General features: G+C 34.0%; 2 protein-coding genes across 3 annotated transcripts; one reads left to right on the top strand and one right to left on the bottom strand.

Annotated features, from left to right (window-relative positions):
* The first annotated feature begins 556 nt into the window (after positions 1-556).
* Positions 557-5,592, top strand: LOC107932952 (aldehyde dehydrogenase family 2 member C4). Its single transcript, XM_016865079.2, has 7 exons — positions 557-735; positions 808-950; positions 1,991-2,374; positions 2,918-3,007; positions 4,405-4,542; positions 4,630-4,691; positions 5,175-5,592. The coding sequence occupies exons 1-7, from the start codon at positions 624-626 to the stop codon at positions 5,446-5,448; spliced, it is 1,203 nt and encodes a 400-aa protein (XP_016720568.1). The 5' UTR covers positions 557-623; the 3' UTR covers positions 5,449-5,592.
* Positions 5,593-10,919: 5,327 nt separating this feature from the next.
* LOC107933003 (trihelix transcription factor ASIL2) lies at positions 10,920-13,829 on the bottom strand. Of its 2 annotated transcripts, XM_016865139.2 has the most exons (3): positions 13,157-13,718; positions 12,330-13,075; positions 10,920-11,224 (listed from the first exon to the last, which is right to left on the bottom strand). In XM_016865139.2, the coding sequence occupies exons 1-2, from the start codon at positions 13,379-13,381 to the stop codon at positions 12,338-12,340; spliced, it is 963 nt and encodes a 320-aa protein (XP_016720628.1). In that variant the 5' UTR covers positions 13,382-13,718; the 3' UTR covers positions 10,920-11,224; positions 12,330-12,337. The 2 variants fall into 2 exon arrangements, with proteins under 2 accessions (XP_016720628.1, XP_016720627.1); XM_016865138.2 differs by having other exon boundaries at positions 12,330-13,829.
* Positions 13,830-15,579: the final 1,750 nt, after the last annotated feature.

Here is a 15,579-nt window from a genome sequence, read left to right as displayed (position 1 = left end):
AAAAAATTTGGGTAGACCAAGGCTCCGCGGCACATATTACCATCCGACCTGCAAATAATCAATTTGACATTATCTGCTTTCCAGGTTAATATACTACTTGGTACTTATATTTGATTTTAATGTTTAATTTGGTATTTGAATTTTTTTTGTCACTTAAGTTTGGCTTCAAAATTTAGTTTCGTACTTGAGTTTTTTCAAATTGATACTTGAGTTTTTCTTTGCCTCATACAAGTACTTAAGTTTTACTTCAATGTTCAATTTGGTACCTAAGTTTTTCTTTTGTCTCAATTAAGTACTTTTGTTTGTTTTTTACTAGAGCATATATGTCAAATATTTATTGGGCGACATGATATTGTTTAGTTTGGGTACCAAATTAAACATTGAAGCTAAAGTTGTGTACAAATTAGAAAAAAAAACCCAAACATCAAAATTAACATTGACCAATGGTATATTAATTTTTTTGACTTACGAAATGCAGATAGGGACTTAAAAAGATTTATGAATTAAAAACTCCTCCACTTGTCATTAAATACCGGGATACTAGACATACCAAATGTCAACCAAAAATTGAAGAGCTACGTTCTCTTTATATAAACGGTGAACCATAACAAAGAAACTTGAAAATGGCAGATCACTGCAATGGAAGCTCGCACAGCTCTGAATCTTTTGCCAATATTCCACCAATAAAATTCACCAAGCTCTTTATAAATGGCAACTTCGTCGACTCCGTTTCTGGTAAGCGAAACTGGCGAAAAAGTTAAAAGCTAATACAATAGTTATCTCTAATTGTTTATGATCTCGTTACAGGGAAAACGTTCGAGGCGATCGACCCGAGAACTGGGGAGGCAATAACCCTAGTTTCGAAAGGGGACAAAGAGGATGTTGATTTGGCTGTGAAGGCTGCACGTTTTGCTTTTGATAATGGCCCTTGGCCTCGCTTGTCTGGCTCTGTATGTCTTTCTGGTTTACTCTATTTCCTTCTTTCAATTTAGTATGTATGTATGTGTGTATGTATCCATGTATGTGTTTTCTTTTGAACAATAACAAAAGGTTCAATTCATTTGAGTACTACTTATGGATTTAATTGCATCTGGCGTCTACAAATTATGGTTCAAACTTTAAATTGGTTTATAAATTTCAAAACGTTATAATTGAGTTTTCCATTAGTTTCATATCGGTAAGGTCTTTCTCTCAATAAAATCTTTAGTTTAAGTATTAAATGCTAGCTCGAATTTAACATGAAACATATTTAAAGTATATAAATTAAATTGTAAATACATGACATCCCATAGATAACTTAAATATGATGTGTTAAGAAAATAACTTTGAAAACTCAATGGCAAAGTCAGAAAATTTTTGGGAAGGCAATTAAGTTAAATATATTTTTTGGGAGCTAAAAAATGCAACTTTTTACTGTTTTAATAGCTTATATCTTCTTCTTCTTTTTCAAATGATTAAATTAAACTTTTATCATTTTTGAAGGACTAAAGTACAACTTTATCTTGTACTAACTTAAAAGTTTATCTAATTTAAAAGGCTAATAGTGGGATTCCCATTTTAAGGGGGCAGATCCCCTACCAGCTCCTCGTGCCGTTCTATAAGAACCAGAACCAGGGATAGAGGCAAACGGGCAGGAAGCGGCTTGCCCCCTCAAATGGTAGATTTGCCATTTAGCCCCTTAAATATTTATGAAATTATATGTTAGTAGTATAATGGTAAAATTGCCTTTAACCTCCCCAATAATTTATGATTCATCTCTGGCTCCCCTAAAGCAATTTTTTTACTCCGTCCCCGATAGGAATTGTTGGTTTTTCTTAGCACATCAAATTCAAGTTGTCTTATATGGGCTCTACATCATATCAGAATTGACATTCAATGTCTAAAATGATCACTAAACTTACAAAAGGACCTGATTGATAGGCTATTAATAATATGAAGATTCAATTTTAAGGGTCAATTTAGTGAAATTAACTTATTTCTTTCATGTTAGGAACGAGGAAGGATCTTGATGAAGTTAGCAGACTTAATAGAAGAAAATATAGAAGAAATAGCTTCATTGGATGCCATTAATGGTGGCAAGCTGTTCTCTCTTTGCAAGCTCATCGACATACCAGCTGCTTCAATGGCACTACGTTACTATGCAGGTGCAGCTGATAAAATCCATGGAACCGTGTTGAAATTAAGCAAAGGACTCCAAGGTTACACTCTTAGGGAACCCATTGGTGTTGTAGGAGCTATAATCCCATGGAATTTCCCCACTATCATGTTCTTCATGAAGGTTGCACCAGCATTAGCTGCTGGCTGCACCATTGTGGTTAAACCAGCTGAACAAACCCCTCTTTCAGCTCTTTATTATGCTCATCTTGCTAAGCTGGTAATTAAAAGCTTGGATTAAATGAAACAATGTTGAGGGGGTCGGCTCTCTTTTGAGAGAAGTTTTTAAAGGTTGGTCTGTCGAGCAGCTAATCAGACTTTCAAACAATAGAAGTATTATGCCTAAAGTGTTCATGCTCGGTTTTAATCTTGGATTTCATCTTTCGACTTCAAAGAGAGCCCAACCGGGTTCACAAAGTTTGTGGGAAAGCCTCGCCACCAAGAAAATGTTTTATCATTTTAGGGCCAAATGATAAAACATTTCCTTGGTGAACCTAGGCACTCCATTCAAACCCCGTGAACTCATTTGTGCTCTCCTCAAAGTAGAGAAACAAAACCCGAGGGTAAAATCGAGTATAGTCACCTCAGGCACAATACTTTTATTATTTAAGGGTCTGGTCAACTACTCGACAGACAACACTTCAAATTTTTCTCCCAGAGTACTTATTCCACAACAAAGTTTTTCGATTGTCCATGAAATGGAAATTATGTTGTTGAATGTTTTTTTTTTCTTTTTTTTCTTGTTTACATTGAAATTGCTCAGGCTGGTGTCCCTGATGGAGTGCTTAATGTTGTGAATGGATACGGAGAGACTGCTGGTGCTGCCATTAGCTCTCATATGGACATTGATAAAGTAAGCTTTGATTTCATTTATATATAGAGGATTTTCACTTGGTTCAAAGCTCCAAATTGTTTTAATTGAGTCTTCTAACTTTGTTGATTAGGATTTTTTGTTAATCTAATCATTAGTTTGGATTATAAATGTTAGTTTGAATCTAACAGCGAAGCGAATCAAGGAATTTTTTTTGAGGAATCAAAATTGAATTTTAATATTTTAAGATGTTAAATATAAATTTTATCATATATTAATTTATGATTTTATGATTTTTAAAAGGGTTAAATAGATTTTTTTTTCATTTTTTAGAAGGGCCAAAGCATAATTTTCCCCTATATTAATTTATAATTTGATCATTTATAAGGGACTATAATTACAATTTTTTAATTTGAGGGGCGGATTAGGGCCCTTGCCTATCCCCTTTATATCCGCCTTTAACATGAAGCATATTCTAAACATGTGTACCTATTGTATTAATAGCTTGAATTTGACATGTTGAAAAAAAAATAGGGTGTCAAGTCCCTCTATTATAAGGGCCGGCTCAAATCAATTCCTTTACTATTAAATGAATTAATTTAATCCTTGAACTAGTGAAAAGAATAAAATAATGTTAAATTTTGATAGGGTTAACATTTATTGTTTAAAAAATCACATAAAATTTTTTTTTCTGTTTGCAAACCCATATAATATATAAAAATACCAACTCTATTAAATAATAAATAACATTTTTTAAACACTAAATGTTACTCTATTTTAACTTTATTTGATTCTTTTTACTAATACAAAGATTAAAATGATAAATTTAATAGTATAGGAATTAACTTGAACCGGTCCTTATAATAGTGGGACTCAGGGACAATGCCAAGGGGGATAGGTAGCCCTACCCCTGCCTCAAATGGTAAATTATCATTTTAATCTTTTAAAGTTTTTAAATTTATAAGTTAGTTTAATGATAGAAATACACATTGATCCCTTAAAGATAAAAAGTTTTAATTTAATCCCTTTTAAGATTCTAAAATAACAAGCATATATAAATATAAAATTGTACTTTGATCCATTTAAAATTTTATAATTTAATTTTGGCCCTCAAAGATAAAATTTTAGCTTTGTCCCCAGTAGGACTTGCTATGTACTTTCTCCTTTAAGGATTCAATTAGAATGTTTTAAAATTCGGGACCAATTTAAAATACCGGTCTTAATCCAGGGATGTCTGTTGCAATTAAGTCGTATTGTCGAAGAAATGAGCTTACTTGATGGGCTTACGGGCATTGGCTCCCAAATAATAGAAAATCATTTTTTAGTCTTTTAAAAATGTTAAAATTAAAAGTTTATATATGGTAAAATTGCACTTTAGAACCGAACCTATATAAATTAATATGAATAACTGCTTCTTCTTTTTTTGACAAATGGTGTAGACTGATAAGAAGCAATTCGAGAAAATCCTATCATACATCGAGCATGGCAAAAGAGAAGGAGCTACTTTACTAACAGGAGGCAAACACATTGGCCAAAAGGGATATTACATACAGCCTACCATATTTGCTGATGTTAAGGTAACAAATATATTGTTTGGACAACCTTAAAATTCTATGATGTTTTTTTATATGTTTCTTCATCTATGGGGACCTTTTGTTTAACAGGATGATATGATCGTAGCAAAAAATGAAATTTTTGGGCCAGTAATGTCATTGATGAAGTTCAAGTAAGTAGCTTTTATTTTAAAAAAAGAAAAAAAAACTATGTTGGTAAATGTACCATAGGCCCTTGTATTAAGAGTCGAATTGCATTTTACCCTTCTACTTTCAAAATGGGCAAATTAGTTATTGAACTTTAGATCAAAGAGCAAATCGGTCCTTCTGTTATAAATTACATTCATTTCTATTGTTAAAAACTGGTCCCTGTACGTTAGCACAAGGAATACGTAGCATGGCAAGTGTAACTGTCTGGTTATTTCGTCAACCACGCCAGTTTTTTACAATAGAAATGGATGAATATTTTAACAGAAAGGACCAATTTAGTCTTTAATCTAATTTATAAGGACTAATTTTCCTCTATTTTTTAGTAAAAGGGACAAAATGCAATCTAATTTTCAGTACAAAAGCCTCCATTTTACTTTTACCATACTATGTTTTTGTTCTTGTCGATGAAACAAATTCATGTACCATTTTGTTTTTTCTTTTGTAAGAACTATGGAAGAGGGGATTAAGAGGGCAAACAACACGACTTATGGTCTGGCAGCTGGGGTTATAACGAAGGACTTGAATGTGGCAAACACTGTTTCGAGATCGGTCCGTGCTGGTATCGTGTGGATCAACTGTTACGCTGTGTTCGATATGGATTGCCCTTATGGCGGGTACAAGATGAGCGGGTTTGGAAGAGATTATGGTTTGGATGCACTTAACCAGTATCTACAAATCAAGTCTGTTGTAACTCCCATTCATGATTCTCCATGGCATTGAACCTATTGAAAGTACACGAGTCATGTACTATTACCCAAAAATGCTATTTTAAGAGTATATAGTCTTAAGGAGGTAAGGATAAATAATGTTTTAGTGTTGATGATATATATGGCAATCAACCAACAAATGTGATTTGGTTTGTAAGTTGAAATTTCATTTTTGCCAACATATATTTTCTTATTGCTTTTGTCATCTTTACCTATTGATAGAATGGTTGGATTGATTTCAAGTTGGATTAATTTAGGCTGAAATTTAAATTTTTAGGGGTCATTTTAGGTTATGCTCCAAATCATTTTGAGTTTGGATTATTTTGAATTTGTGTCACTTGTTTTGAGTCAAATCATTTTGAGTTTAGGTCATTTTGGTTTTCAAATTCAGCTCAAATCATTTTGAGTTATTTTAAGCATTATCAATTGAGTTTGAGAATCAAGTCATTTCTGGTTACTTGTACAGATCATTTCAAATCCAAGTTATTACGTTCGAGTCATTTGGGTTTGACACTTGAATTCAGGTAAGTTATTTATCTGAATCTTTTCAAGTTTAGGTCATTCTAGATTTAGATCATTCCAAGTTTTGTGTCACATTGTTGCCTACATAAGAGTACGGGGGACTAGTAAGCAAAGCTAGACACGGAGGGCCTAAATTAACGTAGAGTCATCACTAACCAATTAGGGCTAGGTTGGTTAGCCACCTATTGTCTAAAAGTTTAAAATTAATACTATGGAAAAATCCAAAAATTCTAGACTCGATCTCATCACTGAATTTCGGGTTTAGGAGTATGATTACATGTGGGGAAGTTTATAGCACCCCCACAACGCCTATTTGGGGATAGTCCTATGGGGTCTTAGGAGTTAGGTTTTTTTTAAGCATATTAATGTCTTAATCTAAGATAAAATCTTATGGAAATCTTATATGAATACTCTAAAGAAAATGCCTTCGGTTTACTTGTAACTCGATTAAGATATGTTCACCGAACTTATCTAATTTGAAACTTAAATTAGTGATTTTTACTTCTAACAGGAACCCAAAGGATACCTAAATAATTATAGTAAAATACCTTCAATTCTTGAAATTAATTCTATTTTAGAATTCTAAAAAAAACCCTAGAAATTACCAATGAATGAAGAGAAATATCAAAATACATCTACAACTTATTTGATATTTTATTATTATTATTTAAAAGATTTAATTAATAACGTTGAACCTATAAAGATCTTACAAAAGTATCCTATGTCGAGTTTATGATTTATCTTACTTTAAAATTCTTGATCTAAGGTCTAAATTCGTCAAAATCATGAAATAATATATCTTAAATAACATTTATTAGCTTTCTTAAAAAGTTTCTAAAATAAAATACTTAGAAAGACATACTCATGATTTACAATTCACCTAAAAAAATCTTTAGTTTTAATCTTGAACAAAGTCCTAAAGAATATTTACATATTAATTTAATATTCTAAAGATGAATCATATACGATATTTAAAATTAGTTTAAAACCCTAAAAAAATGTCCTAAATATTATTTATAATTTTTCAACAAGAAATATCTAACTTGTTCGCTTAGATTCAGAGGTTGGAGACAGATCTGAGTCTGCGAGCTAATGAACCCCAGAAAGTGCTCAGATTCACCTCCAACCTCTGAATCTGAGCAAACAAGTTAGATATTTCTCGTTGACATCGTTCTAACAGTATTATTAGTTCTCAATCTCTTCCCTTCATGTCTGACCAATGTTGTTGTTGTTGTCTCATGATTTCTTCCTTTTTTTCCTTTACATATGTCTGATGCTGCTCTCATTGCCGTATGACCTATTCATCTCTCCCCCTCAAACACATCTTTAAATCGTGTATTGTTTCTGTTAGCTCGACTACATCATCTTGGGTATTCCTCTTTCCCTTGAATTACGCTGACACAGAGAATTTGCTTTTTTTTAAGCCCCATTAGATTTACTTTTTCGAGGGGGAATGGTTGAAAATGGTTCCTGATTGGAAGCTCAAGGTTTGACCCCACTTGACTCTTATCTCTTCCAATTTCTTCTAAAATCTTGGGTCCTAAACTGAAGCTTCCACCCTGTTTAAACCAACTATACCAAGTACGCATTGATCATACCCGTATTGGCTTAGAACCATCAATGAGGAATAATTAACGACTCCCTATATGCCAATTAAGGGAACCCACAAATGACCACCTCACCCGATAAGTACCATGCTCCAAATCATCCATGGAGCCCTCCATTCTATTTCTTAGTATGTCAATGTACTAAGGCTCTGAACCCACTTCTTAATCGATTGATTTGGAGGCTACTCACTTTCCAGAAATTCCTTTATAGGCCTGGTCGAAGGAACAAACACCTGACGAAAGAGCTTACAAAGGCACCTAAAATGGCTTTTCATCCATACGAACAACAACTAAGCGCATCCTAAGAAACGCTTGTCTCCTTTCCTTCTGATGAAATTGAGTGAAATGATGATTTCAGCTAAGATTGCTGGAGTAAGATTCACCCCTTTTTCAATCTGAAACAGAAAATCAAGTAGCTCCACACTCACATATCCCAGAGCTTTTGGGAATACAATCAACCCGTATACGGCAAATGCGAATAGTGTCAAATGTCTATCACCGCTGACCTTTCCCATAGTATCTCTAATGTCAGACTAGGAAATGTAGGGACCATTTTTACCTTTTAATCTTACTTTCACCGTACTTACAGGTAATCCCATCAGATTGGCTAAGGGTCCCCAGAAATCGACGTTCTGCTTCCAATATATCCTGAGCGGATCTCTAAAGTCATAGTGGGGAAGGGTAGAATATTCCTCAATAGTCGGTACCATATCTACTTCATTAAACGTAAAACACTTATAAATGAGATCCCAAAAATGTACCATGACCTTCAACAGGGCACCATCTGGTTTAACGAACAGAAGCTATGCTACATCGCCATACTTGTCCCGAAAGTGCATTTTCTTAACCTAGTCTCATGATTGCCATATTCCCTTTAACTCATCTTCACGATTCCTCCTACAGTCCATGCAGACTATCTGAGGCAAGCTCAATTCAAAACTAGCTATCTCGCAATCACCTTCTCTACTCTGAGTATCCTCTAACATTCTCGCTATTATCCTTATATTTTCTACCCCATGCTGAACAACTGAATCTTAGCGAAGTGTGTTCATGTTGAATATAGATGTGACACTGTGCCCCAGGTATTTAAATGATGCATGAATTATGCCATGAAGAGACACAGACACAAGAAAAACAAAGTCAGTAAAAAAAACAATAAAGTCAAATGAAAAAAATGCAAAATTAAATCATAAATCATTGTGAACAAATTCAAATACAAAACATACGAATAAATGCTCATGAGATCCTATAGGGTATTATTACGAGGGGTAAGGTACGACTCTTATGTCTAGGTTTCACATTTAAAATGGTCATTACATGCTGGCTTACAGCTGACTTTAATGTACGAGGAACCCAAGGCTTAAATATGACATCTATAGGGATGCATTCCCCTTTAAAAATGGTTGGCCCTTGGGTGGTAGGACTTCCATGGCATATAAAGTAGCATTTGCTATACAAACATCTGTCCATCTTAACCATGGAGTAGTTTTTAAACTTATGCGTTGACATATTGTCACACGAAAGCTTAAGGCTACTCCTCCTAAACGTGATGGGCCCAAGCGTAGGATTGAAAGCAAGATGCAACATGAATGATAATTATAGCCGCCCCACGACGGAAGAGTCGACATAAACATTAATCAATTTCATCAATAAAAGAATAAACAAACACATTGGCTTACATATCAGAATAGGATAAGTAAATGAAATAAACAAATAAATTAATATTTAACACATATTCAACAATTTAAAACGACATTAGACAATTAAATAAATTAATACATGAATAAATAAATCTAATATGCACAAATATGGGGGACGATTTTTTTTTTTGCAAAATTAAAGTTTTCTTTAAAAACAATTACTACTTTTCTTAAAAATCAAAGTTTTATTTCAAAATAGTTGAAAAAGATCAAAATTTTATTTTAAAAATTTAAATTTTTCCTTTAAAATGACTAAAAAGATTTGTTTTTAAAAATCTAAACTTTCTCTTTTTTTAAAAGAAAATCACTATTTTTCTTTAAAATCAAAGCTTTATTTCGAAATAGTTGAAAAAGATTAAAACTTTGTTTTAAAATTTTAATCTTTTCCTTTAAAATGACTAAAAAACATATTTTTATTTTTAAAAATCTAAATTCTCTTTTCTTTAAAAAAAATCATAAATTTTCCCAATATCAAACCTTTTTTTAAAACAAAAAACCTTTTATTTTAGAAAGGGGAAGGAAAAAAAAGGAAATTTTTGGGGCTCCTAGGGGTGGAGGACCGACAGTCCGATGACATCCCCTTCATTAGAGCACAAAACCTGAGAGGTAAGGGTTTCCTAGCTGACCATTGTAACAGCTTGAGCCTTGGGCTCTAAAAAAGGATAATAATATTTAATGATAATAACAGTAGTAGTAATGATAATAAAAATAATATTTTAGGTCATTGACAGAAAAAAAAAGAAAAGAAAAACAAGGGCCTTCATTTGACCAAAATCGAGTGAACTTCAAACGGGCCCTAAGAGAGAACAAATATTTAAAAGGAACAGATGGGTCTCCAATTGGGCTCAACAAAATTGAGTGTCTACAGTGTTATTCCAAGCTCAAGTCATTTTCGGGTTTGGGTTCAAGTTGTCGACCTTTTATAATCAAACCAAGCTAGATTGAATTTAAATTCGGATAAATTAATATAAAAGTATCGTGAAAGCCTCTATATTAAGAATTAAATTGCATTTTACCTCTTTTACTAAAAAAATTAACAAATTAGTTATTGTACGTAAGATTAAAGAGCAAACTAATCCTTTCTGTTAAAAAAATTATACATTTCTAACGGAATAACCAGATAGTTAATAACATGCCACATGTACCTCATGTTGACGTACATAGACCAATTTTTAACAAAAAAATAATAATTTACTCATTGATTTAACTATAATAACTAATTTATCCATTCTTTTAATAAAAGGGACAAAATATAATTCAACAACTAATATAAAAACCTTCTACTGATAAATCAAGTGTTCAAATTAGAATCAGTATTCACTTGTCTATTTAGGTTTTCTTTTTTGGCCTCGTTGTTTCCAGCATTGTCATGTTACTCATTGCTCTAGCTGTCGATAGTTAATGCCGGTGATGTCAAGCACGGACGAAAACAAGGAGACAAGCAGTGCCGTTAACCCAAAAAAATAATAGATTTATCATTCATCTTTGACGCCCTAAAGCAATGTTCAGGCTTCGAGTCAATGCAAGCTTATAATTTGCAATCAATAATTGGGAAGCATCAAATGATCCTTCAAAAATGCATCTCATCATTTCAAAGATTAAACTCTTGGATTTAAGTATTCTCTCAAATTAGCAAATGAAACTTGGGCCAAAAAAAAAGGAAATCAAGGATAATCTGCATTCATTTGTTCGGTCTAAAAAGCCTTCTAAGGAGCCAGTTTTAAAAAGCTGTCAAAATGAGCTCAATATTTTCAAATGGCAGCATATATACGAAGAAGATGATGAAAGCTAGCCTAACATATCATACATTTAATAGATTCTAAATACAAAACATCCAAAAAGACAAACTTTCAACTTCCATACGAAATCTCACCATGTAGAAAGCACAAGATTCTCCATTGAACGTACTTCTCGTTGCCCGTTCAGATTGACGCAATCATTCATTATAAAGCTTTGAATGCTGAGAATAGAACATTTAGAATGTCAGAAAATTAATGAGGGCTTCAACGGATAATGAGAAGTCCACATCATAATTTAGAAAGAAAAAAAAACCCATAACAAATGCATAGAGTTCAATGGCCATTAAGAAGTTCTGGAAACAAACAAGATTATGGTCTAAAATAATGAAACTAGATAATCATACAATAGATTATGATGGATCCTATATCATAAAAGACTGAAAATATAATAAGCCAAGGAATGGTAAAAGTACCATAGAGGCCCCTATACTAGGAGTCAGATTGCATTTTGCCCCCTCTACTCAAAATATGGACAAATTAGTCCATGTACGATAGATCAAAGAGCAAACTGATCTTTTTTGTTAAAAATTCCATCTATTTCTACTATTAAAACTGGTCCCTACAAACCAGCATGAGGTACACATGCTGTCTGGTTATTTCGTCAACCACGCCAGTTTTTAACAGTACAAATGGATGAAATTTTTAACATAAATGATCGATTTACTCTTTGATTTAATGTACAAGAACTACTTTAACCATTTCATACAAATGGGAGAAAGGAGGACAAGGATTTCAAGGTGAGCCATATTAAACCTCTAGAACCATTAATTTAAGCTATACCTCATATTCGCTTCAATTGCAACACAATTTTACAATCTAGAAACCTAATCAAGACCTTATACTCGGTAAGATCTATTGCTACCTCTATCAACACTGACCGAATAAGAAAGGCATTATTGGGCCCAAACACGGCCATCCTTTCTATTGCCTAGAAATCTACTCTTTTATGCAAGGTCCTTTATAGGTTCTCATCCGGCAGTGAGAAGGCCCGCCTGATCAGCTTAAGTTGAACTGAAGACCAGACTTAACCCACTATTAGTTAAGATATGCTAATATATATATATATATAGGCAATGAATCTTTCTTATTTAGGTGAGTCTCCAAATAAAATAAGCACTATTATATCAAGAATCAAGATAAAGCAACAATTAACAAATACAAACAGGAGAAACAAATGAAACATATCCAACATTAAATGATCTATAATAACGGGAAGCAATTTGATATGGCAAACTATAGGAAAAAAGATACACAATAAGTACACACCAAGAAACCTATTCGCTGATATTTTCTGTCGAATCGCCATTGTCGTTGCCGTCATCATCATCATCAGTCTCGTCATCATCGTCATCATCCTCTTCCTTCATTTTAGCAATCTCTGCTTGTGCTCTCTCCAAAATCTGCTGCTTTTGTACTTCCAACTCCTTCTGAAAATCCATCCTCATCTTCTCCAATTCCTTCATATGCTCCCTTTTACTACTCTCGATCTTCTCGTATATCTTACCGAACCTCTGCACTGAATCAGCCAACATCCTCAACGAACGCTCATCGTTCACATCCACTTTCATTGACCCACCATCGGCTTCTTCTCCATCATCATCATCATCATCTATCTCTGACTCTGCAGGACTATCCCTCATCTCATCGAAACCATTAGACCTATCCAAATAAACTTGCGGATTCATAAACACAAACTCCCCGGAATCGACTCCACAAGCCAACCATGATTCTTGTTGCCTAAACGAAGAAGAACCCAACCCCATTAACATCTCCATTTTCCTAAAGAACACCCATTTACTCGAATTCAACCCCATTCTCTCAGCTTTCGACTTCTCTTTCTTAAACTTCCTCTTCAACCCATCAATCATACGCCTACACTGAGCTTCATTTTTCATACTTTTCAAAGCATCACTAACTTTCTCAGCAATATCAACCCAATCTTCACCCCTCAAACTCCTCCTCCCTAATTGCAAAAACCTATTCCCCCAAACCTCTAACAGAACATAAATCTCCTGTTGGGTCCAATCATAGGCATTTTTTAAGCTATCTCTATGGTCAGGTGCGTATTGGAAGCTAGGGACTGATGTTCTCACCTTTTGACGCTTTGGGTACCTTTCAAAACGCTCGCTTTCTTTGACGCGGTGGTAATAAACATCTGGGTCGTCGTCGTTATCGTCATCTACATCTTCGTTATCTAGTTCCATTTCTTCTTCATCGTCGAGCTCTTCGTCTGGTCCGTAACTGTATACATGGCGAGTTCGGGTTGAACGAGGGTATTGCGGATGGCGATTAAAAGAGTAGGGTTCAACGCCATCCATCTTCCTCTTTAGGGTTTCCTTCTTTTAGGGTTGTGGGTTTTGGGAAATTGAGAATTGGAGGTCAGAAAAGAAAGAAGATTAATGCTTCGTGGGGAGAACAAACCCTCAATTGAAAATTCTAGGGTTCGGAAGCTTTCATGATTTGGGGATGAGGTTGAGGGTAATTAAAAGTAACACGAATTTGGACATTTCGGATCTTTGATTTTGGGCCTTACTTGGGTTCAAAGAGCTAAAGCCTAGAAACTACTACTTTAATATCTAAATTCTTTGCCAGGAAAGTAAAGTAGATTCGGAAAATTAAATTTTGATAATGAATAATCGAAAATCAATATATGCATCCCTTCTGAAGTTGTTGCGGATAATTGCTAAAATATTGTTACACAAGCAATACATGCAAAGCCCCTAAAAGATAACTCTTCACAAAAACCCCTGGGCTTTGATAGTAGAGCCCATTCATTAACCGTCCTATCTTATGTAGCTTACAGTACATCATAATACCATTCTACCTAGGCTTATAACTCTAGACCACCCAACCACTTGCTTCTAACCAACCACAACTTAATATGTGGTGTCCCAAGATAAGGAGCAATATATAGCTCACGGCTGAGAAGAGGGGCAAGCAATTTGCATACTACCTTCTCCTACCTTAACTCTGGTTCCATCTTATTTTTCTCAAGCAACATTATTAAACAACTATCTACATTGACCTAAACAGGGTGACCATCCATCTCTACCATCTACTACATTGTTTTATCAACAATTGATGTTGTGAGTGTAGAAAAACTTTCTTGGAAGTTCTTGAACTACTGTGAAAAGTAATAAAACGACCAAACCCAAAGTTATATAAACTCCTTGGATAAGAGAGCGTCTCCAAACAGAAAACCACAAAACATGCCTCTTATCCACAAATGATAGTGTGATACATGGCGTTTTTCAAACTCAAACAAAAGGTAATTACATGTGCAAATTCCAAATTGTGAATTGTAATGCCTAGTCATAATTGTGGGTGATAATGACGTGTAGTGTTTGGAAAATGACAATCATACAAGCTTTTCACGCACAAAACCCACCCTTTCAACTTTAATCACCTTCCGCGGTGATACTAAACCCTTACTACCCCAAAGGCACATGTCCTAATATAAGCATGTCTTAACCCTTTACAGAAGTTTTCTCCTAACATTTTGACGAAGTCTTCAAAGCCCAACCCATTTATCCTTCAAAAAATTTCCTTAAAAAAAGAAAGGAAGAATGCCTTAAGGCAAGTCACTCTATAACCTCCTCCTTAGCTAGGGGACGATTGTTATACCTTAATAGGACGACTTGAACCATCTACTCCACAAGTAGTACATGCAAACCCCTCAAATGGAACCCCTCGCAAAAACCCTCGGCTCTTACAGAAGGGCTCACTCATTAACCGCCAGTAGACTGTAACTACCACGTCCCATCCAAGGTAGCTCAGAGCACATTATAGTGCCACTCTACCTAGGCTTATAACTCTAGACCACTTGGCAACTTGCCTTTAACTTACCAATAATAGCTTGACATGTGATACTTCAAGGCAATGTATATGGCTGACGGCCTGAAGAAAAAGGCAAGCAACTCGCGTCCTCCCCTTGCTCCAATTCCACATTCTTCTCTTAGACAATCTTATTATATTGCTCTCTGCCTGATCCTAAATTTACTTTTTAGCTAAAAATGTTAATTTAGTTTAAAAAAATTAGCCCAAAATGTTAACTCTCTAAATTCTTTTTTTCTTTTTAATTGCCTTTCTTTTTTTTTCTAATTCTCTTTCTTCTCTCTTCTCTCTTTTTTCTATTCTCCTTTCTTTCCTCTTATCTCATAAACAACCTAGACTATCAAGCAACATCCTACTATTTGAAGGAATTAGTTCAAAAACTCATTCCTGAGTGGACGGGCAAAGAAAATGAAAAGACAATATCTAGCATGCATCCTCTGCAAAATGCATTTTCCCATTAATTTATAATAATCAAGACACAATATGTTTGGATTGTTTATGGCAAAAGAAGAAAGAAATGCAAATAGAAAAAGAAAAAGGTAAATAAAGAAATAAAAAAATGAAATAGAAAAAATAATTGTTTTTACTAGATGACATGTCAACTTATTATTGGTTAAGATTTTTTTTTAAAACAAAGTTGACGTTTTGGGCTAAAATAAATAATGAAATAATAGTTTAGATA

This window comes from Gossypium hirsutum, chromosome D07 (genome assembly GCF_007990345.1).
Source record: "Gossypium hirsutum isolate 1008001.06 chromosome D07, Gossypium_hirsutum_v2.1, whole genome shotgun sequence".
Taxonomy (NCBI): domain Eukaryota; kingdom Viridiplantae; phylum Streptophyta; class Magnoliopsida; order Malvales; family Malvaceae; genus Gossypium; species Gossypium hirsutum.
Note: the sequence above shows the minus strand (reverse complement) of the source record. Positions and strands in the feature narration are given on the sequence as shown.